The sequence below is a fragment of the Stegodyphus dumicola genome, chromosome 7 (assembly GCF_044657685.1).
Source record: "Stegodyphus dumicola isolate Sdum_Otavi_A_Nest chromosome 7, ASM4465768v1".
Lineage (NCBI taxonomy): Eukaryota > Metazoa > Arthropoda > Arachnida > Araneae > Eresidae > Stegodyphus > Stegodyphus dumicola.
The window spans coordinates 98,149,992-98,174,385 of record NC_140774.1 but is presented as its reverse complement, the minus strand read 5'-3'; the positions used below and the strand labels follow the sequence as shown (position 1 = coordinate 98,174,385).

Genomic DNA, 24,394 nt, shown 5'->3' with positions numbered 1-24,394 from the left:
CACCAATAAATATCAGGAAAGTGATTCTGAAAATCATCAAAGTACATTCTAGTGTTTCAAAATAACACAAGTATTTGTCCATTTATCACAATTAATTAAATTGTTTACTTAAATCTGATATATTCATTGGAAGCAAAGAAATCTGCAAGCCAAACTAAAAGAGCAGTAATGTTTTATATCAAGGAACATGAATCTTATGGCCAAAAAGACGAAATTAAGCAATATTCGATACCTAATCATTGTTGGAAATTTAATCATAATTTTGACTTTGGGTCTGCAAAAATCATTCAAAAAGCTTCTTCAACTGGTCAATTAGATTTTCTTGAAGCTTTTCACATTCACAAAGATTTATATTGTTTAGTTAATAACAAAGTCCAATCCAGTCATTCACAATGCCTTTAAAATTCTGTTAGGTTTTTCAATTTTGATAATATTTTAGCTGATAGATGGCACTACCTTCTCATTCTCGATACTGTGGAGTACAAATACAACTATTATGCCTGCTGCTTTCCAATATCATCATTCATCATTTGATCATTACTTTGAACACTAAGCTCTTAGAGATAAATTCAAAATTTTGCTCGTTCTTCATCATCGAATTTCTTGTTTTTTATGCAAGTATATCTTTGGCATATATGACTCTCTTGGGCATCACGTGATCGCACAATGTTGACTAGGAGTGGCGCTCAGAGTGTCAAAGCTAAAGACCACCCAATCGGCTCCCCTTTTTATGGAGATTAAATCGACTTTCTGACTTAGAAAGTGACTACTGTAAGATGCATAACTTTGGCACAGGCCTTACCCCTGTTGATTGCAAAAATTTAATTGCAATAGAGGATGAAATTCACATGCACACTTCAATTTTTAATAAACCAATACCAGATGATGAAATACCACTTAGTACTTCACCAAACAATAAAAGTCAGATACTAGCTATACTTGAAAACAATACTCATACTACACCTCCCCGTAGTCCTTCTAATAACTCAGTTGCAACACCTACCAGCCCATATTCACTCACAAAAATAGAAAGTGATAAGTGCAAAACTATTCCCAAGCAGAAAACTAGACATAACTCACAGGGCGGTAAATAGCCAAAAATGGTAACCACTAACCGATTCAGTACTCTGGATAGTAAAGTTCCGCTTAATGAAAACTCTATCCCAGATGAAAAAAAATGCAAATTTTCAAGAGCCAAATAAATATGCAGGCAAAATACTGCGACTAGTAATTACTGATTAATGCCCTTATAAGGGCACACCAAATTATGATGCTTTGTGTGTGCTTTGTATCGGTTCACATCCAGCATCATCTATTCTATGCCCAAAATGCCCTGGAAATGATCAAAATAATTCCAGTGTCAATCATACTGAAAAGAAAGCCATTAAAACAGCTCCTTCTACAAGTTTAATTTCTAACAACCAACCAAAAGCTCAGGATTTGTCACGTGAAAATGTATACCAATCAACAAATTCTAATCTATCTTATGCTAATGCAGTCAGTAATAATTCTAATATTAAAGCTAATTCTACAGAAAATAGTAAAAAATCTAATAAAAATACAAGATTTATGAGAAATAATGATAAAAAAAAATCTGAAGAAAAACCTTAACAAATTCATCTCTTTCATATCTTCAATTTACGATCTCTACGATGACTTTTGTAATACTGTTACGAAAAAGATGGCAGTCGCCTTCGAGGCATTAAAGATATATGAATCTCTTAATAAAGATTAACCACACCAGTACCAACTGTTATACGAATATGCAGCGTTTCAAATACGTGAAAACTGTTTTCTACAATTGAAATGGCTTAAAAAACCAGCACCTTCCAGTAACACAATTTCTTTTCCAAAATAACCTTGATGTCTTTCTACTAAACAAAACTCATCTTAAACTCAATAGTATATTTAGCATCGCCAATTATACAGCTTACAGGCAGGATTATCTTCATAACAGTGGAGACAGCCCTGCTATTATCCTCAAAAAATTCTATGAAACATGACACTTATGATCTACCCACATTTAATAGCTTTTAAGCCTTTGGTTGTCTGATCACTCCTGATCTGAACACTCCTGATCTGTATTTTCACTTTACTTAAATTGTACATAAAATAATCTAACACTCAAGATATGATAAAAAGCCTTCAATTGTGCCCTATTTGGAATTACACTGTACCACTATAAAGCCTTTACTGGAAGAATTACGACTCTAGTAGTGTTCTTTGATTAGACGGGACTAGAATAAAAGATCATGACCTGACTGCTTTCCAGTCTTGCAGATTTCTTTGCTCCTGACAAAGAGGCACATTTACCTGCTTGCCCTTAAAATCAACTGAGATCTTGACATAGATCTATGCCAAATTCAAGGTTGTTGTGTTACTAATTTTATATTTAAAATATAAATTGCAACATAGAATTCAGAAAAGAGATAATTATGCAGAAAATTCATGGGAAATTGTACCTCAAACACTTCTCCCACATCGAGGTTCGAAACTTTTCTCGCTTCCCTCACATAACACATCTCAAAATGACAAAATTTCAAGCAAAGAATGGCTACTCTCCTTAATTATCTACCAGACCATCTGAAACAAGGCAGTTGCTGCTTTTTGTTCGAGGGGACTGCCTTTCAACACATCTCTTATAATCTGAAACTGCCTCTAGCCTGCCTATGAAAATCTGCCATACTGGCTTCCCATTGGTATTACCCTCATCCTTGTTATTAGGAGGTGTGAGTTATTGGGCGGCATTATTATGTGATGAAAAATGTTTTTAGCATTTTGCTCTTGGTATCTTGTATTGCATCTCAGTTTTGCCTGTATTTCTTCTTCGATGTGTCGACCTAATAGCAAAACTCACAGGCTTTCTGCATTTCAAGTAAATTTTAAATATATTGGTCTAAAATTTCATTTTTTGTCAGCTTTCAGATTTTAATAGCAAAATTTAAATAGTGCTTTGAGAATGGAGTGGTTTTTCTCCTGTGTATGTTAGTAATACAGCAATAAATCATCATACCATCATTCTACTGCAATAACTGCTAGTAAAGCTTTGAAATAAGAATTCTGTAGCCTTTTTCCTGCCATTAATTCATAACCAACATAAAATAAACTATTTCTGAACATATTTACCTTGATTATTAATCAGCAAATAAAAAAAAATCAGTGATTTAATCATCATGCTCTACTATCATCCATTTCATATGATGTTCCGTAAAGCCTATTGGTACTAATACTTCCCTTTACTGAATCAGAAATCCTCCTTATGAGCTAATGATTACACACACATTAAAACAAAATATAATCAAGATATACGTCAAGATATAAAAAGATTCTATAAGAAGTTATTTTATGAATGGCCTTAACTTTGTAACCACTAAAAGAACTTACTGCATAATTCATTTACACACAATTTTGATGTTAAAGATTTCATTTTATGGTATTTTTTATCCAATCCATTTCATTTATTGGTATTTTTTAACTAAATTTGCCAAATACTAAACTAAAATTCGGCACTGCATCTGGATTTTAGATATAACTTTATTTACAGTTATTTCAGAAAATTCTCATCCGCCCCCAATTCTGTTAGTCATACTTCTATTTATTTTACAGAATGCTTAAAAACAACAGCAACTCATATTTACTAATGGAAGACCCTCCAAATAATTACACTTAGAATTATACAACAAAAATACCTGTATTTTGTCATCTGAGATTTTAGATACAACAGTTCCTCTAAACCACTTCTTCTGAAAAGTACTCATTACAGCATATGCACTACCAACTGTACAGTCTATCAGATCTCCTTCCATATTTTCATATGTTTTCTGCATATCATCCATTAGCCTTTAAAAACATTCATTTGTATTACACATTTTGTAGTTATTTATTACAGAAAGGCACAGAACAAAATTAATAAGAGATACAAAATATTAAGAATTATTTAATGCAGCTGAAAATACAAAATTAATAAAAATTCTGACAATAAAATGCATTTGCATACGAAGTACAAGATATATGCACTGTGACTCAACATAAAGCGAGCAACATTGTAAGACATTTGTATACATTATTATATTTATTTAAACAGCATAGTTTCATTTAAATTAAATAGACTCTAGAGTGCATTGTGAATACCTTACAAGCTTCAGAGCAAATACTCTGAAACACTCAAGCTAATGTTCATAGTTACTGATTCCATGTTTTCGTAAAATCAATTTGATATAACTTTATTTTGCATTAGAGTATTTAAAAAAAATTAACTAATAAATAGGAATGAACACAAAAAAAAAAAAAAAAAAAAAAAAAAAAAAAAAAAAAAAAAAAACTGTATTAAGTGATCTCAGAAATACTGCGAAATAGAATAATTCAGGGAATAGCTGAAATATAAGAGCCATTATATGGCAGCCCATAATAAGAAATTAAGACACTTCATTACCACAAAATTTTTCAGGAAAAAATTTCATACCCCTGGATTAATTACATTAAATCAGTCATATGTCACCATGATTCTTTTATTATGGTGACGTACAACAGAGCTTAATATATACAGGGCATTTAAAAAAGGAAGCTATGGAGTTTTTATGTTTTAAATTTGAATTCCAGTTTAAATACTTACAATGTAAACAAAATTTTATAGAAACAATTTCAACATTAGAGGTACTTAACATAAATTAAAAATTGGGGTTTTATATCCTTTGTCAGAAAAGTTACAGGACAACAATTATTTTTATTTATTTATTTTTTAATTATTATTTATTTATTTTCTCCTGAGTTTGCAGTACTAAAATGGAACAAATGCTGTTTTTATGTTACCTGGTATGCATTCTTATTTGACATGACTTGGTCATGTTTCCATGCAAAACTTTTACTAGGTGGCAGGGCTGTGCTTAGCAACACAGTGTTCAGATTGTCACATTCGTTAAGAGGGACACAATAGATGCACATTGTGAGCAAAGAGCGAACATTAAGTTCTGTGTTAGGCTCCGGAAAATTCCTAGCGAAACAAGGAACATGATTAAGCAAGTATATTCTGCAAGGACCTATCAAGAAATCATGTTTTCGAGTGGCACAAAACATTTCGTGAAGGCAGAGACTCAGTGCAAGACAATCCCAGAGCTGGTTGTCCATCTATACCACATACTAATGCAAACGTGTAGCGTGTAAGACAGTTTTGTAAGAAGACCGTGTTATAACTGTGCATATAATATCAGAACTGAATTTGAATCATGATGTGTGTCATATGATTTTATGTGAAGATTTAGGGAAATGGAAACTTAATGCAAGAATCATTCTTCACTCACTAACAGATGAGCAGAAAGAGGAAAGACAAAGAATTTCTCCTAAACTATATAATAGCTCCAGACATGATCCCACATTTGTGTCAGAGATTATTGTGATTTTTTCTTGTTTCTGTGAAGAAAAATGTGTCTGAAGGGAAAGCTTCATAAAGATTATTGCAGACATCCAACAGGCTGTGACAAATGAGCTTCAAAACGTTGCAGTTTAAGATTTCCTTGCTTGCTTTCAAGAGCTCTACAGACGTTGGCAGTTGTGTATAGATAGCCAAGGAGACTACTTGTTAGGATGATTACTTGGTAAATGCAATTTTCTTGTTTTTATGACCTTAGTCCAGAAACTTTTCTAACAAAGGATGTATATTAAAAAAAGTGATACGAGAGATAATTTTTCATGAAATTCATTTATGATTTATTTAAAAGAAGGTATTACCGTATTTGATGGCATATAGATGCACTTTTATTTTCCTAAATTTGGTCTCAAAAATGTTACCTGCGTCTTATACGTGAAGGACACAGGTTAACTTTCAATACTGAATGCTATTTTTAGCCCGGATAAAGGTCTAGACACACATAACGTTTTCTACATCTGCTATAATTATTTTGTGCATGCGTGAAATATCTGTCACCATAAAGCGCCAAAGCTTCAAGCTGATGTCGAAGTTCGAACAGGTTCAACGGTCACATTACGTCTATGGAGCCTTTCCTTCTTTACATAGACTTTCTTGACTCAGCTGGTATCGGTGCTACTCTGTATAAACGTGTCGGTATCGGTGCTTAAAACTATTTGTTTTAAAAAAATACCCTGGAAAATATGAATACAGGAAACAAGAGATTAAGCTATACAATTAAGTATAAACTAGGAGTATTAAACTACGCCAAATTGCATGGAAACAGAGCAGCAGCAATGCATTTCGGTCCACCACCTACCGAAAAAATGATACGTACTTGGCGACTGCAGGAAAATCAACTGAAACTGCTAAAAAAACAAAAACATAACCTTTGATGCCCAGCTCCATCTTGGCCTGAATTTGAAAATGCTGTAAAAATGTGGGTGATAGATAAGAGGAAATCTCGGATAAGTGTTTCAACCAAAATGATAATCAACGAGCCCAAAGGATTTGCAGAAAAACATGGGAATCAGAACTTTTCAGGGTCTGAGGGCTGGTGCTACAGTTTCATGAAAAGGCAAGGCTTATCAATGCGCACAGAAAATGCCAGCAGATTATGAAGAAAAAATACTAGCATTTCATAGGTTTGTTATAAATGAAAAAAACTTCTTTTGATCTCGGTCAAATAGGAAATATGGATGAAATTCCACTCGCATTTGATGTACCATCCAACAAGACTGTGAGTATTAAATGGTCTAAATCAATAACCATAAAAACCACAGTCATGAAAAAACCCGATATAAGGTAGTTCTAACATGTTGTGCTGATGGCACAAAACTACCGCCGTTTTTCAGATTCAAAAGAAAAACTCATCCGAAAGAAAAACTTCCAATGGGTGTAATTGTTCATGTTCATCCGAAAGGCTGGATGGACGAAGCTGGAATGAAACTGTGGTTACAGAACGTATGGGCGAGGCGACCTGGTGGACTCTCGCCCATACGTTTTCTGACTCTCTTTTGGTTTTGGATCTGTTTAGCGCCCATAGAACTGAAACCATAAAAAATAAAGCAAGAGAATTAAAAACCCAGATAGCTGTCATTCCTGGTGCACTGACTAGCCAATTGCAGCCTTTAGATGTATCGGTGAATAAGCCATTTAAGGAAAAAGTGCGAGAACGATGGAACAAGTGGATAGGAGAGCCACATCATGCCCTCACACCCTCAGGTAGAATGAAGCGGCCCTCTATTTCATAAGTGTGTGAGTGGGTAAAAAGATCTTGGGAGGATGTAAAGGCTGAAGTAATTTTTAAGTCCTTTAAGAAGTGAGGAATCAGTAATGCTCTTGATGGAACAGAAGACGATGCATTATTCGAAGAAGGTGATACTAGCGATGACGGAAACATTAGTGATGACGATATTCTCGTTTTCGATGACGATGATAGTGAAAAGGATTTTTATGGTTTTGAAAGTGATTAAAGTCTAATTTCATGATAGGCAACGTTTTCCTTGAATCTGTGTTTTTTGTTGTTTCTGCTTTATTTTGTATTATGTTTGATTGCTTGCCGTTCATTCATTTATTCATTATTGAAATTTACATATCATGTTCAAAATAGCCTGCCGCTTGTTAATTTTCCTTAATAAAAATATGTTTGGTAATTGCATTTAATGATTGTTTATTTGGGTTTTACGAAACGTTGAGAACTAAAAGAAATCACGTTTTAAATTATTGCGGTACCGCGCAAGAGCGCGGACTATTGAAGCTTTTTTACCTTGTGTGTGGCCTTCTAAATAAAGATGCTTCTTATATGCCGTCAAATATGGTAATTCATTTTATATTAAAACGTTCTCATCACTAAAATGAAACTTTCATTTTTGCAAGGCACTAATCTGAGAGTATGATAAAACATTGATTAACAAATCAAATGCATAATAAAGCTCTTAACATAAAGAATTTTCTTTATTTATGCTAAAACTTTCATAACACACACTACTAACTTTTACACTAAAAAATACACAAAACTTCATGCCTAAGTAATATTGTCTTCATTTTCACTCAGGAATTATGAAAACTATAATCTCAAAAAATATCAAACCCGAGACCTACCAATTATCTGCTATGTGGGCTGACTAATGAATCATAAAGAACAAAAAAGAAAAATGTCTTTCATTTCTGTAGCATTAAAAGTAACATTCTGATGCATTCTGAGCAAACTACTACTACAATAACATTGAAAATTTTCACACAGATGAAAATAAAACTTAATAGACCCAAAATTGTTCCATTTTTTTTAGCAGCAGTGATATAGCGTGGCTCGCAAGCCATGTGCAGATATTGCAGTCGAGTGGTGTGGTTTCCACACAAATAATATATTTGTATGAAATACGATAAACTAAAACTACACAATGTCCAAAAGCAAAGTTAATTTATTAGTTTTTTTTAGAAAGTTATCAAACTGATCAATGTTCAAAAGTTAATTATTTTATTACATTTTTTATTATTTAAGTACCTTAATAATGTTGTTCAAAAAAATAAATAAATGAAAATACTCTACTGATCCTATTAAACAATTTTGTAAAGAAAAATCTTTACAACTTAGATTTATTTGCTTGTGGATGCTTTGTGCTATGGATGGATGTTCGTAGATGCTTTACAGGGAGGGTCTGCTGAATATCTGAATAGCAGTCTGGTAGTAGCAGAAACTAAATTGGATGTTTTGTGAGCAGAAAAGAAAACGCATGTAATGTCTTAGAAACATTTAATATCATTCAGAATTTGATACAAGTTAAAAATGGTTTAGGAACTGATTCAATGTCCAAACTGATGATAAATTTATGGCAATTGAAAGCTTTGGAAATTTCTAATAAATCTGATGACAGTTACAGCTTAGAAGACAATGCTAAGTTTAGAGAATTACAAGAATCCGTAAAATTTGAGAACAACTGATATACTTGCCATGGAATGAGCATGCAAGGGAATTACAGGAAAATATTGAGACAGCAGTAAAACAATTTGAGTCACTGAGGTGCAGATTTAAGAAGAATATAAAGTTTTGTGAGCATTACAAAGCTGTGATACATATAAATGAAGCAACATTTACATGAAGGTATTGAAGAATTGGAGTATTTAAAAAACTGAAAAAGAGCACTTTTTACTGTATCAAGCAACAACTACAAAAAAAAAAAAAAAAAAAAAAAAAAAAAAACCCTTCATAATGTATTTGACGCAACCTCACATGCTAAAAGCTAACTCTCATTGCATAACTGTTTAGAATCAGATATTCCTTACCATTTGAAATCTGTTTCACTGTTTTTAAAACATAAATATGGACTTTTGGCTTTTGGAAAATCTAGTTGCTGCTCTTGAACTTTTCTGAATTACAACATGTGGCTCTTACTCACATGTAGTTTGGCCACCCTTGTTATATAACATTATTCAAACAGATTTAACTGCATTCTGTTATATTTCATTAAGGAAAAGAACTTCTAGATAAGTCCAAAAGTTTTCAACTGATTATGGAATTTTACTTTCTGTCCAATACAGATTCAAATGAGCTAAGAAATCATAAACTCAATCATGAGTTATGAGGCTCCACTGAAATGTCTCATCAATTTTCTGGACTTTTTCCTCCAAAACTAGTAGCACCAATAATTGTTATAGGACTTAGAAACTGTCCTATTTCATAAGAGTAGTTTCATTCTTTTTGAATGATGCAGTAGTTTTCATAAATATGTTCATTACTGTTGACATGCTTTGGCTTTACTCACTTTTCAAAACAGTAGTTTCAAAGTTTGGAAGAAACATTACCAATGTGTTAAGATAAAGGTAACAACTGCTACATTGGGAATAGGAAATGATATTTTGTGCAATGTTCCTTAATTTAAAGGACTTCTCCCCCCCCCAAAAAAAAAGTTTTGAGGCATGAGCTGTAGAAAGAATGATTAATTTCTTTGATCACTAGGCATGTGAATGTTTGCAATACACAATGTCTGCAATATATATATACAGTAGACTCAAGATTATCCGTGCTTGCCGCACAATTTTTTTATTTTTTTTCAAGCGTAAAGGAAAGAAAATAAAAAAGTTCACTAAACTGAGCGAAACGTTAAATTTGCTAACATCGTGCTCATTTATGGCAAAAATATCCCAGGCCTTCTCGGAACCTTCCCCTCTGATGAGTAAGTGTAAGTATACAAAGCAGTTTTCTGTTTTCATTAACAAAATGCATTTTAGGTTAGTTTTGAGTGATATAATAAAATATTAAGCGTTAGTTAAATATTTCCTGCTGTTTATTTTATGTTTTATTTTACATAAAACGATTTTTCAAAGTTGGAATGACTGTTATCTCTTTTGCTATACCCGTTTTTAGCTTTTTTCGGATTATCTGCGATTTTTGCTACCCAATTCCGCGGATAATCAGGAGTGTACTGCATATTTATGATCTGGCAGGCACTTAGCCAACTTAGGCTTGGACACTATTAAGGCCAGAAATGGTAGCCCAACTTTACGATAGAAGCACCTAATAGGTGGGCCACCATTACCTCCTATGAATGGGGTGGACAGTTACAGCCATGCCTTCTACACAGTCCAGTCACATTAATGTGACCACCACGTACTTTCCATGTCAGAGTTAAATAACCAATCACAGAAGGCAGGTGGCAGCACAGTGCAATTGAGTGTATATAAAGGGTGTGTGAGGGCTTCGGAAAACATTTCAATCGTTGGCGTAATGCAGAAACGAAGCGATTTATCCGACTTCCAAAAGGGCATGATCATTGGCTTTCGGGCCAAGGGTGGAAGCATTTCCGAAATGGCTGAGTTTGTGAAATGGCCCGCCGTGGTAAAAGTGTACTGTGCATGGCAAAATGGGACTGTCCAAAATCAGCGACGTGGCAAATGTGGTGCACCACGGGCCATAGATGACAGAGGCGAACGACGGTTGCGGAGATGCGTTCGGGCAGATAGACAGGCTACCGTTGAGCAACTGACCACCAAAATGAACCAAGGGGCTACCAAAAGTGTCTCCCAAAGTACTATTCAGTGAACATTGCTGCGTCTGGGCCTCCGAAGCAGACGCCTGGTTCGTGCACCTATGCTGACTGCTGTTCATCGACGGCGAAGGCTAGAATTTGCACGCCAGTACAGCAGCTGGACGTCCACTGAGTGGCGACAGGTTGCGTTTTCGGATGAATCGCATTTTATGCTCCATCGGACAGATGGACGTTGGCGTATAAGGCGTGAAACCTCTGAAAGGAACCACCCTGCAACCATTGCCGGAACGGTCCAAGCTGGAGGCGGGAGCATTATGGTCTGGGGAATGTTTTCCTGGCATTCTCTAGGTTCACTGATCATTGTGGAAGGCACAATGGATCAATACAAGTATGCATCTGTCCTTGCGGACCATGTTCACCCCTACATGCGCATTGTTTTTCCTCAGGATGATGGCATCTTCCAGCAGGACAATGCGAGGTGCCATACAGCTGCCAGTGTACGTGCGTGGTTCGAAGAGCACCAGGATGAGTTTACCGTCCTCTCCTGGCCAGCAAACTCACCTGACTTAAACCCAATCGAGCATCTGTGGGACCATCTCGATCGAGTTGTTCGCGCCATGGATCCTCAACCGCGTAATCTAGCGCAGCTGGCCACGGCATTAGAGTCGGCATGGCTCAACATCCCAGAGAACACCTTCAGGGACCTATGTGACTCTCTTCCTGCACGTCTCGCAGCAGTCCGCTCTGCGAAAGGTGGTTATTCTGGCTTTTGACAGATGGTCACATTAATGTGACTGGACTATGTAGTTTGCAATATATGTACAGTGTCAAAAACTCCACATCCATGCTGCAGTATTACAGGGTTCGTACGCTTTTCTACACGGGAATTAAGTACTTTTAAGGACTTTTAAGGACCATTAATGAAAAAATTAATGACCTATGAGCAAATGAGAACTGAACAAATTCAATTAAAAATACTATCTGTGCCTGAACTTTACTTTTGTAATACCGTCCTAAACATAAAAATAGGATGCATTACTATTAAACATAACTTAATTAACATAATTATTAATAAGTTATAGAATAAAATAAAACTATGTGAAATTTATCAAGTAGCATTAAATATTTTACACTTATAATAGTTGGACATATTAGAAAGAAGATAAGTGACATTTTATACGTTTTACTAACAGTTAGACTTATTAAGATTGTTGTTTTACTTCTAAATTAATAGTTAGCTTTATAGTAATTCAGAAGTCAAACAACAAAAATCAGCGTTATATTTACAAAATTTTCACAGGACTAGTTTCGATGGTTTTACCGAACCACCATCTTCAGCTGCAAAACCGCATATGAACTTGATTTTTTTATGTCTCCTGTTGATTTTTTTGTCTCATTTTGGACAGGAACTAATGCAGCAAGTATGTGGAGAACAGAAACACACTCTGTCTTACACTCCATACACCTCAGTTTAAAAACTATCTAATCGAATTGCATTCTGGTGAGAAAACAGAAATGGGAAATTATAGTAAAGGCTAAAATTATAAACAACTGGGTAATTTACATAATAATAACTGTACATATCTTTGAAGAATCTTTCTTCAGCACGTTTCCTTTTCATTTTAGAATTTAAATTAAAGATTTCTGTTATTCTAAAAACACTAAATTTAGAAAGCATAGAAAAAGCTGCTAATTTTATATCTTTAGTAATATGAACATTAAGAAACAATATGAAGTATATATGGTAAGGGCTGGTTACAGAGACGGTGTGGCAGAATTTTTAGAATTTAGTGACACACCAAGCAACAAAATCTAGAAATGGCAAAACTTTTAGAATTTAGAGCAGGCACTGGAAGCAGAATTTAGGATCCGCAGAGATTGCATCAGGTGGGAAAATGCCTAGCGCCAGCTCTGTGTATGATGCATTCAGACATATAATATGAATCATTTAAATTGCCAGTTTTCAATTTCTTTACTAAGAAAAAAATTTCTTTCTATAATGCCTGTCCTTCTGATAAGAATAAAAGCATTTTTGATATTTTCCATGTCTGTGTTTAGTGAAAATTAGAGAAAATAAAGGGAAGATAAACGTGTTAAGAAAAAGATTCTAGTATCAGAAATAAAACATTCAAATATTATGTTTTCTTTGTCACCAGACCTTCTCCAAAAAGTAAGAAATACATCGTAAACTTTCTGCAAAATACATTCATTATGTGTTAATAGCATGAAGACATTTTTCTGTAATTTTCTAGAATCTTGGGTCTATAAATTTTTCCTTCAAATTCTTCTAAACTTTCTCAGCTGCAATGTCTAAAATCCTAAAGAAAAATTCTGTAACAGTAAAAAGCCAGAAATATTTTGAGAAAAAATATCAGAGCGAAAAGGTGTAAAATTAATTTTATAGAGAAAACTGAATATTCTGATAATTCTGAATACTCTGAGACAATTACATTGGAAAAACTCTTACCATGAAAAAATTTAAAAAGACATTTTAAATTTTTTACATAGCTATTTTGCGTTTGCTAAAACTGTTTCTTTAATTGTTTCGTATACCTTGCTTCTTTTGCAGATTCAAAATATTGTATAATAAGTGGCCAAAATGGAACTTTATAATATGACAGAGAAAATTAAAAACGTTTTATTTTAATGTTATTTTTTAAACGTAATTTCAATATTTTACCACTATTTTAATGAAAATTATCCATGTTAGAATGTTTTAAAAAATGTCGATAAATTTCCAGATCTTGAAGTTAAAAAATTTTCTACAGAAACTGATCTTAAAATCGCCAAAATGCTGATAAGTCGCCGCATTCAGAGCCGTTTAATAAAAGAATTCACATCCCGAAAAGCCAAAAGTTGTTTAAGAGCTCTTCATTAGAAAAAATGAAATCATTTTAAAATACTTATGCTGCAATTCTTTTACTATAAAACTCGAAAATCCCACGATTTATATTAGAAATAGGAACGAATTATAACCCATTCACCCATTCAAAAGATAACCACATCTGTCAGTTGAATCACCAAAAATATTTCTCCAAAATGCTAATTCACACTCAAAATGGCAGTCATAAAAAACAGACAGCTATTTCCGATGATTAAAATTAAGGACCTTCTGTCGATTTTGGCCGAAATTAAGGATTTTTAAGGACCAAAAATCGATTCTAAAAAATTTAAGGACTTTTAAGGACTCTTAAGGACCATACGAACCCTGTATTACTTGGGACAAAGTTGTAGTGAATAAATCATGACAGTTTTTCCAAAATCACTCAGACAGCACTGGTAAATAAACTATTGTGTACCATCTGGTAGTGATGGTATGAAGCTCCCCTAAGGTGTGATATTGTTAAAATATGGCCTCTCCAGCTGAAAAACATGGCAATCAATAGTTTACAAGCACTGCATCCCTTGACCTATGACTTTTGTTGACCAGGATTTATTTAGAAAGATTCATAGCACTAACTATTATTTGTTCTAGAGATTATAACAGCATACAAGTTTTATTAACTGTTAAAGCATATACTCTACAAGACTGACAGTCAGTAATGAAATCTTTCAAGCATTTTCATGGACCATCACTACATGCCTGCTTTTGCACTATTATCAGTTAGTGGGGAATCTATAAGTAACAAAGCTCCCAAACATACAGATGACCATACAAGATACTTCGAAGATGATCCCATGGATGCAGAAATTTCTGTACACATCAACTGCACTCTCTTCAATAATATGTTAAACCTGCTCACATTTTCCATATTGGTGCAATCAGAAGATGACTATCATACTATTTGTGTCATCCAGCTTTTCCCAATAATCAAGAAGTCACTAAAATAATTAAAAACAGTAGTGCTATATGAGTACCTGAAAATAAGTTGGTCATTTGCAGTTTTCATATACTAACAAAAAATTATTGCTCATAATATTCGCATTTACTCCATTTTTCTGCTGACCTGATAATATTGTTCACTTTATCCTGGGCAAGAAACAACGTAGTTCAGATTTGTTGCACTGCCACAAGTCATAAACTCGTGCCTACAGCATAGCAGCACAACATTAATGATAAGTCATGCATTTAATACAGTTAAGGTGTTTAAGTACATTGTCCTCTATTTAGCACAGTTTTATAAATCAATCATTAATTAGAATAACTATGAAATCTTTATTTAAGAAGGTAGAGAGTTTGCTTAACTAAAATAAAACACAAATCACAATTAACAGTCTTCACAAATATTTAAATTGAATTAGATTCTTTTATAAGTTTTAAATATCTTCAGGGTTCCCTATTAGGTAATAATATCAGAAGTATATTCCCAAAAGAGTGTAACATGGCTGAATAGAGTTAAACTCGAGTATAATGCAAGAACAAAATCTTTTTAAGACTTCTGCATCAAAACATAGTTAGAAGTTTCTCTCGTCAATAAATTGCTTGGCAATCGTTTGTTTTTGACGTTGCCGAAATTATTATGCAAAAGTGACACAATCATCCTACTCCTTTTATATTGTCAGATATAAAAACTTTTAATGTACACCTTGTATTTACTCAATTAACATTCAGAGCATTTGGCAACATACTTTATAATATTTTTTAAAGTGTTCTATCAGATTCCTTAAAGAAGCAACATCAAATCATACTTCAATATAAAATTTAATGAGCAAAATCTAAAGCTAATTTATCAGTTTATGCTAAATGAAATACTTCTGTTTATACTATGAAGATAATTGCCCTTCAAAAAAACAATAAATTTATACTTTGTGCTTCAAAAGTAAATATTAAAAATAACACTATTATATACATTTCGGTTACAGAGATGAAATAAGATTTTTTTTACTAAATTCCATCTCAGCATAAGTATGTACCCCCCAACTCTGGCTCTTGTTTAGAAATTACAGCAGAGCTCATATTATAATTCAACATCCACCCATAAGCAATATTTTTGCTCATACTTTGAGGATTTGACATAATTTAAATAAAGAAATGAAATAAACATTTTCATACTAAATTTTAAGTCCTAAACACAAATATACACTTTATTTCTTAAAACTAACTCTGGTCTAGAAGTTGCAACAAAATTTTAGAATCAACACTTTCTTACTAAAGCAATTCTCTTGTACAGGAAAATGCAAGAAAAAGGATACTATGAATGTTTAAGATTTTGAAAATGCCTGTACTTTTTAACTTGTCATTTGTAGCTAATTTATGCCTCATCATTTTCAATGCTACAAGAGAAATCAAGTGACATCTCTGTACTAATTGAGCTTTTTAAATATCATTGTCAAGATCAATCTCCCCAAATTATTGAAGATGTAACAAAATATGTGTAATTCAAAAATAATACATATTATATTTAGATACAGTACATAGTAAAAACAAAAGAAGAAAAATTCTTTATGAGATTAGAATTTTTTTTTTTTTTTAGGTTGGCCTAATATTTCTGCTCCAATTGGACAGTGGTTGGGGGAAGGTAAAGAAGATAAAAAAATTCCTCTCAGCCATCAGCACTAAGTAATCTATTTGTCTATACTTTAGATATGTAACTAATGTGAAATATGACCGATTCTCTTCATTTTTCACAAAAAAAAAAAAAAAAAAAAAAATTATCACATCACTTACTCATCAACATAAATGCAAAAGCTCAGTTGCTATAACTGCAACTTAAAACAGAATTTACTAAAAAAACTACTTCCAATACTAGAAAGTATGCAATATAAAGAATATCTCACACTGCAAGTCTATCTATTTGTTACCAAAAGGCTAAAAATTATTAACTAATTAAAAAATAATCAATCATAAAATCATACATCATCAGTTTTCTTTCATTTTCACCAGCAATTCGAATGTAAAATAGATCTGGGCTTTCAATCCAGCTAACATGAACTTCCATATGCTTATTTTCAGTATCTGGAGGTGGTTTTACAAAAGTAGGTTGTGGTTTTTTTTCCTCAGCTACAGGGTCGTTGATTGAGAAATTATCACAAGCTGGTTCTTCCAAAATAGGAGTAATTTCCTTCTTTGGAGAAATTTGTTTTTTCGAAGAGGATGGCTTTGATTTTCTCACTTCTTTAGAACTGAAATAAAAAAGTACAATAACTTTTTCTAAAAAATTTAAAATGTAAATTAAAACTACAACTAAATTTTTAATTAAGCTTACACCATAGCTGCCAGTCTTGAAACCTGGGAGATTTTTGCGAGAATTTGAGAAGGTTTTCAGAAAATGAGAAGGTTTTCATGCTGTGCTTCAATGTAATTTCACGGGAGCTCTACACAGACTTAAATTCACTTTATAACACATCATTTAGATTACTGAACTATTTGTAATACAATTCTGATATAAAATATGTTAGAATTTAATTAGATATTCAAAATTTAATGCTCTTTGGCTAATTTTATTTTGTAATTTTTCTTAAACTTTAACGTTGAGAAAAATCTCAAATAGGAAAGAAAAACTTTGAAATATGATGAAAATTAAATTAATAATTAGTATACATAATATTTCTCTGTGTAACCCCAAAGCCGTGCATGGTCACAGCAAGGCAAAGTTAAAAAAAATAGAAAACTGCAATGATACGAAAAAATTTAAAAGAAAAAGATTTTTAGAAAAATGTAACTGGCAAAATATATAAGGATAAACAGTGTTTTAAAAGGTGCTGAAAAGAACAGACAGTGAAGGACAAGTGTCAACAATGGGATAGGAGTTCTGTAGAAGTTTTATCTTCTGGCTTTAGGCTTTTACATGATTAGCAATTCCTTCTTTTATGATGTGAATAATAAAACGTAAATGCATTTTAGCAATAACGTTTTCTATTATAATGTTAACACACATACCTTCAGTTTAATGTTAGTTTTAAAGAAGAATCAAATATTTACGAAGCTAACAATGCTTAGATTTATGGCATTTCAGTTATATCTAAATAAACTTAGTAACATACTATATAATATACTGAAGTAAAATTAAAAATAAATATTAACTGATTAAACATTGGTTGAATCCTCATATAAAAATATATGTTTGCAGTAGATTAAGATAACTCAGATCAAATGAAATTTAATAATAAGTCAATAAAATGTATTGAGATGCAGTTCAGATGAAATCAAATTTAACAAGAAAAATTATTCTGAAATTACTCATTTAATGTAAGAGACCACTAATTTAATATTAGACTGTTGGTATAGTCTGCTGCTCAATTTTATTGAGTCAAGTAAATTAATGACTCTGACTGAATTCATGTGAGATGAAGGTATTCTACCAAAACATGACCCACAACTGATGAATTTCGAGACAAGTTATGGTACAGTTAATCAGGATGATGACTAAATTATTATACATGCTATTGTTACACAGTTTGACAATCATCATTCCACTCTTACTATAATAAAAAAGGACTTCAAGATGCCCTTCTATACTTTTCAATTTCAGAAGTCCTATTTCGCATTTGTGAACTGGCATATTTTACTGCATTGTCAGCTTGCTGATGAATTTGTATGTTCTTTTGAAATATTTAAACTGTACTTTAAATAACTACTATGTTATATTAAAACTTAGCTATTATTTTGCTTTTAACAATATTATTATGTCAGTTATGAATTTATTTGATATTAACATAACGAACAGAAAATACTAAATACATTAAGTACTGTGATAGGTATGGCCCAGGAAATCATATATTGAAAAAAATACCTGTGCAAGATTTGTTGCATAGATCATTTAATTGACACTAAATGTCAGCAGTATGAAATAATGTCTTTACGCTTATCACAGACAATCAGTGTTAGATGTGTACTTATACGATTTTGCCTCTTCCTCTAGAAAAATATGACCACCTTAACTAGAGTAGACTAATGATGCAACGAATAATGCTTGAAACTAATACTGAAAATGGCTTAAGAAAATAATATTTCCACAGATATTACACCTCAAAAGCAATTAACAGTTAAAATAATGAGCCATAGGCCAAAATTGTAGAAACTTTTCTCAAAAAATATTAGTGGGTTACAACACCACATTTTCTGGAGTAATTTTATAAAACTGAATATCAGTGGAAAGATAATTCAATCAAAAAAGTAAAACTATAACATTGTTATGAGCACCTGGATTCATAATAGATTGAATGCACACAGAACCAATTATAGCTTATAAAACTTATTTCCTAAAAGAAACACTTTACAATTCTGAACTTTTTACAAAAGCAGTCATACAGCTCTTCTCAGTATGAGAGAGCACAATCAGTAGTTACCACTTTAAACTAATCAGAAAGTTAAACATAATAAAATGCAAAGCACATTTAAAGAGCGAAGCTTGCGCAGAGATTTGTCAATACTGCAAACTAAAAATTAATGCTCTCTCTGCTCTTGCATAGTTTCACCCCAACTACCAAGAAATCTACAATTTCTCACAACTGCTGGAAGGCATACACAGTTACATAGGGCCATATATGGTTACAATTGCAAAGTAATAGGACCAGTTAAACTTACCCAGGCACTGAACCAAAATGTCATTAAGTCTGATAACAAAAAGCAGTAGACAAAACTATCGCCAGCTTGGCACTACCTCACTAATTCTGTGTTACAGCCACATACCTCAATGTTAAATGGACTTCCCCGCGTAACCGTCTTTTTCTGTAGCTCTATCGGGGACTTTCACATTACATTACACAAGAGCTACTACAATTTCATTAAAATTATTTACATATACATTTGTCCCTTCCTAAAAACTGCATGGCCAGGGCAGAACAATCACTGAACAGGAGGCTGTACTTACAATTAAGGAAAATCAATGAAATACTAAAATAATTTCAATAAATAACATAAACAAATAAAATACTAAACCAATAAATAAATGCCTGAATTTACAAATTTATACATACACAGGACAATGATGTTAGTAAAATGACATTATTTACATTATGGAGACAGTATTACTACAGTCTGTTATAATAATCGACTTTAGGCTTAAAATTTGATGACTTACAAATTCAAACTATGACATCGTTCAACCTGTTTAGGATTGCGTAAGGATCATCTCAGGGTAACTCCAGTTTAGCGCAACTCCTTTCCAGACATTTGCTCCAGCATGCTATGACATGATCTTCGCTGTTTATTTCTTGGGACAAAACAGCACAAACACCCTCATTTGTTCAGCTAAGGATACATCAAGATTGTCACAAACGTTAAAGACTCCTTCAGTTTGTTAAATGTGCCCTCATATTCCTTGGTCCACAAGAAGACATCACTGGGACTAGGATACAGGCTGAAGGGGTGTCTGCCGATAAAACCGCGGCAAAAACATCGCGGACGAAAACGTTGCGGAGAAAACAACACAAGGAGAAAACGTTGTGCTACAAAACATCGTGGGAGAACACATCGTAAAGAGAAAGCATCGCAGTTCTAAAACATCGTCGTCAAAAATAAAGCGGTTAAAAAACTTCGCAGTTTAAAAGCATCGTTGTCGAAAATATCGTGGTAAAAAAATAAAGTATCTACAAATCATCGCATAACAATAACATTGCAGACATGCCCTTTTCAGGTTTTAATAATAATAAATGGATATTCCCATAAAGATTTGTGAGCCCAAGATGTAAAGAGGGATAATGTTTACTTTCACATTGTTTATTAACTAAAAAATTTTTGCTGAAAAAGTAAGAAGGAAACTTAAGCACAGAAAATTAAATGTAACTTATAGATTATGTTTTTCATGAAATATTTACCAGTAAAAACTTTATAAAAATGATTTATTAATGGCCTTTGTTAGTTAACTATGTTGGTTTAAAATTCTATTAAGTGCTATAAGTTGCATTAATTTTCTATGCTTAAGTTTCCTTCTTATTTTCTCAGCAAAAATTTATTAGTTAATAAAAAATATGAAAGTAAAAATTATCCTTCTTTCCATCTTGCGCTCACAAATCATTATGGGAATATCCATTTACAGTTATTAAAGCCTGAAAAACCATGTCTGCGATGTTATCGTCATATGATGATTTGTAGATACTTTATTTTTTAACACGATATTTTTGACGACGATCTTTTTAAACTGCGAAGTTTTTTAACCACTTTATTTTCGAAGTCGATGTTTTAGAACTGCGAAGTTTTCTCTTTGCGATGTTTTCTCCCACAATGTTTTGTAGCACGACGTTTTCGCCTTGCGTTGTTTTCTCCGCAATGTTTTTGGCTGTAACCGGCTGAAGGACTTACTGAAGCCTGGACTTACTACTACACATTCTACTACACATTCTGCAGCATACCTCTCTTTATTGCTTAGTTGTGCATTCTGCAATAACTCTGATGTTATGCTCTCCGAAGATACACAGAATGGAGGTCTACTAATTTTTTTCAATGCAGGTGGATGGAGTCATGCAACCAATTCACCTTTCCTAAAGACTTTCACCTCATCACTTTCAATAGCAACTCTCACTGGGATGATGGTCCTCAATAGGTCAACAAGTTCTCAAGCTACTAGTACTCCTTACAGACAGTTTCAGTTCTTAAGTCCTGTAAGTCCCTTATGACATACAGGAGAACTCTGTTTTCAACTACAGATCCAAGCAGCAAAAATTCTGTTCCTGCACGTATTGTGATATCGTCTTGAGCTATTATTTGATTCCGACAAATTTAACTCTGAACAAGGCTATATTCTCAGTTTGTTATTTTTAGTTTACAGTGCAGTTCATTATTATGCAGTTTGTTATTTTTATAAAGTTTGCAGTGCAGTTTGTTATTTTTAAAGGTCCAGAAAAAATTGTATTTCAGAAAGTCTAATCTGAGTTTGCAAGAATGTGTAATATCTGCCCCATATTCTGGTAGGCAGCACTTCCAAACATGATGTTGACATTTATCTTTCCATCCATGTTAATTGTATCACCAGATACAGTCTTAAGGATAACACAGGGTAGCATCCAGATCAGTTTATCTTCCAGCTGTTGAGTCAAATCTTTTCAAATGATGACACTTTAGCTTCTGTATAATGGTCATACTGAAAGGAACTTCATTTATATGTCCCACAACGAAATGTCCATTACTGCCACCACTCATAGCAGAAATCTGAAATGCTTAAAAATGGGGCTTTGTAACATCCAACAACCTCCGCTCCATGAGATGGTCACTAATTTCTTTCCTGCTTCCTTTTTGGGAAGCAGTCTTAGCTTCCATGCCTTGGTGTGCTCTGCAGTTCTTTCATACGTGGCTTTCACCACCGCAGTTCCAGCACTTTAGAGTTGGTTTGTTGCCATTCATATTCTGACTACTGAACTATAAAAGATGAATGGGTTCTATGATTTCATTCAAATTCTTTGAACAAGCGCTCAGGCAAAGCTCTATTCAAGGTAGATGATAGAAATTTTGAAGTAATGAATCATGCACACTTAAGGCTATATTATTGACACATCTTCTAGGGAATGAAATTTTGGTCCTTATTAGTTTGTTTCATTAGAGTCTAAATGCTCTCCAAGTTACACCCTTGGAATAAAGACTTCCAAAGACATAACTTGCAAGGGCATTCCTAGATCTCTTGCAAGACAGGGGATATTCTTATAATGGTTATTGAATCTATTTTTCCCAACCATGCATAAAATTTTTCTGTGATCTGTATCATACCAGCAGAAAATTACAAATCAATTTTACACTCAGAAGTTATGTAAAGTTATAAATTGATCAGTTTTTTTTAATTCCTTTTTAGTGTTTTTATAACGTTGAGAGCAAAATAATTATTCATAGTCATTAATATATAATTCAAAGAAAGGATCTGAACAATGATATTTATGCTAGCCAATTTTTTTGTGCGATATTATTAATACATAAACTGGAAAATTACATCCAACAAATTTAGCAACTGCACATTATAATAACTGTAATTAACTCTTATATGATTTTTAAAATTATATTTATTATTCACATTTTTTGGTAGATATCACAATGCTAATCAGTTTTTTTCATGACATATCATTCAATTTTTGGATGCTTTAGGTATACACTTTATTTTTGTTATTTGATCAGATGTAGCGAACCCGACTTCCAGCTCCTTGAAATTCATTAAAAAGGGGTTCAATTCTATATACTCAATAGGCTAAGAAAAATGATTCCAATCTTTTATATTTAATTACATCAGACTTTATAAAAACTAAAAATTAAGAATGGAAATAATAAACATTTCATAAAATCCTGATGAATATCTTGAGCATTTAAATGAATTACATTTGAAATTTCTTTTAAGCCATAAGTAAACCAGTAATTAGATTAGAGGTGGGGAACTTTTTTACCATGAGAGGCCACATTTAAATTAGGCAGTGATAAAGGAAGCCGCATAAGTTGATATACCTACAAATGCGATTTTTGTGAAATTATAATAGTTTTTGTATAGTTTTCTCACTTTATTGCATTATATAGAAATAATGCTAAAAACATTAAGTCATTTATTAAAATAAAAATTTACAATATAAAATATTTTTGTGTTTACATAAGGCTGATAACTTATTATAACATTAATACTTAATAATTTTTAATTAACAACTACATATATTTAAATACTGTTTCAAATAAAAATAATAAAGTAGAAATATTTTTCAATAAATTTATTACAATAATTGTACAAAAAGAATGTAAAAGTAATAATATTAAGTTATAAAAAAAACAACATAGCAACAGTATGTAAAATAATGCTAAAATCTGACGGAAAATTTAATTTAGTGAAATATTTGCATTTGTTTCTTGCCTGAAATGGATATTCAACAGCCTTTTTCCAGATTTCTATGGAATCCTTTTTAACGTCAAAAAGAGATTTGAAGATACTATCTCACTGCAACTCAAATAACTCCATTTGTAGTTCTGTAAGAGTTTTGGATATATCTAATAAATGTGGTTCAAATGGCAGTTTCATAGCAGAAGTGAGTTCGCCAAAATCTGAAAATCTTTCAGTATATTCTTCTATTAAAATGTCCAAGACATCTACATATTCATAGAATGTTTTACTTTTATATTTCTGCTCATTCAAAATTTTTGCTAGCTCCGGAAGTGTTCAGCAGATATATCCAAGCAAAAAAGCAACGTGTTGAAAAACAATAATTTTTTTCAAAAATTTTTTTAAATGCTTTGCTGCATTTCATCTATGTATGCTTCATTTTACCTAGCAGGCAAATATTAAAATTCTTTTATTTTGTCATAATATCAAGTCTTCATAAAGTTAAAACATTTATTTAAACCTGTCCTGTTGATAGCCAGAGAACCTTGCAGTACTACAGTACATTAACACAGTATATTACCTTGTCTATACAGTCAAAAGTTGTTACTTTGGACACCCATAATCCGGACCTCAAGGCTACAAACTTTCTGCGCATGCGTCGCGACGCATGTGATAAAGGAATCTTATCATGTGATAAAGTCTTTAGCATGTGATAAAGTCTTACGCGCATGCGTCGCGACGCATGCGCGTAAGACCTTTACAGCTGCGAATATGCGTGTGCGCATGCGCAAAATACGTTTACGAATGCGCGTTTAATGTATAACGGATGGTATAAGCTAAGC

The 24,394-nt window shown here is 32.7% G+C and overlaps 1 protein-coding gene across 1 annotated transcript in view; it reads right to left on the bottom strand.

The window, feature by feature from the left end:
- The window catches only part of qin (tudor domain-containing protein qin), a 255,808-nt gene that overhangs the window by 77,105 nt on the left and 154,309 nt on the right, over window positions 1-24,394 (bottom strand). The window contains exons 26-27 of the mRNA XM_035358504.2: window positions 16,687-16,953; window positions 3,690-3,840 (exon numbers count right to left, since the gene is read on the bottom strand). Coding sequence (XP_035214395.1) covers window positions 3,690-3,840; window positions 16,687-16,953 — 418 coding nt within the window. The remainder of the gene's footprint in view (window positions 1-3,689; window positions 3,841-16,686; window positions 16,954-24,394) is intronic.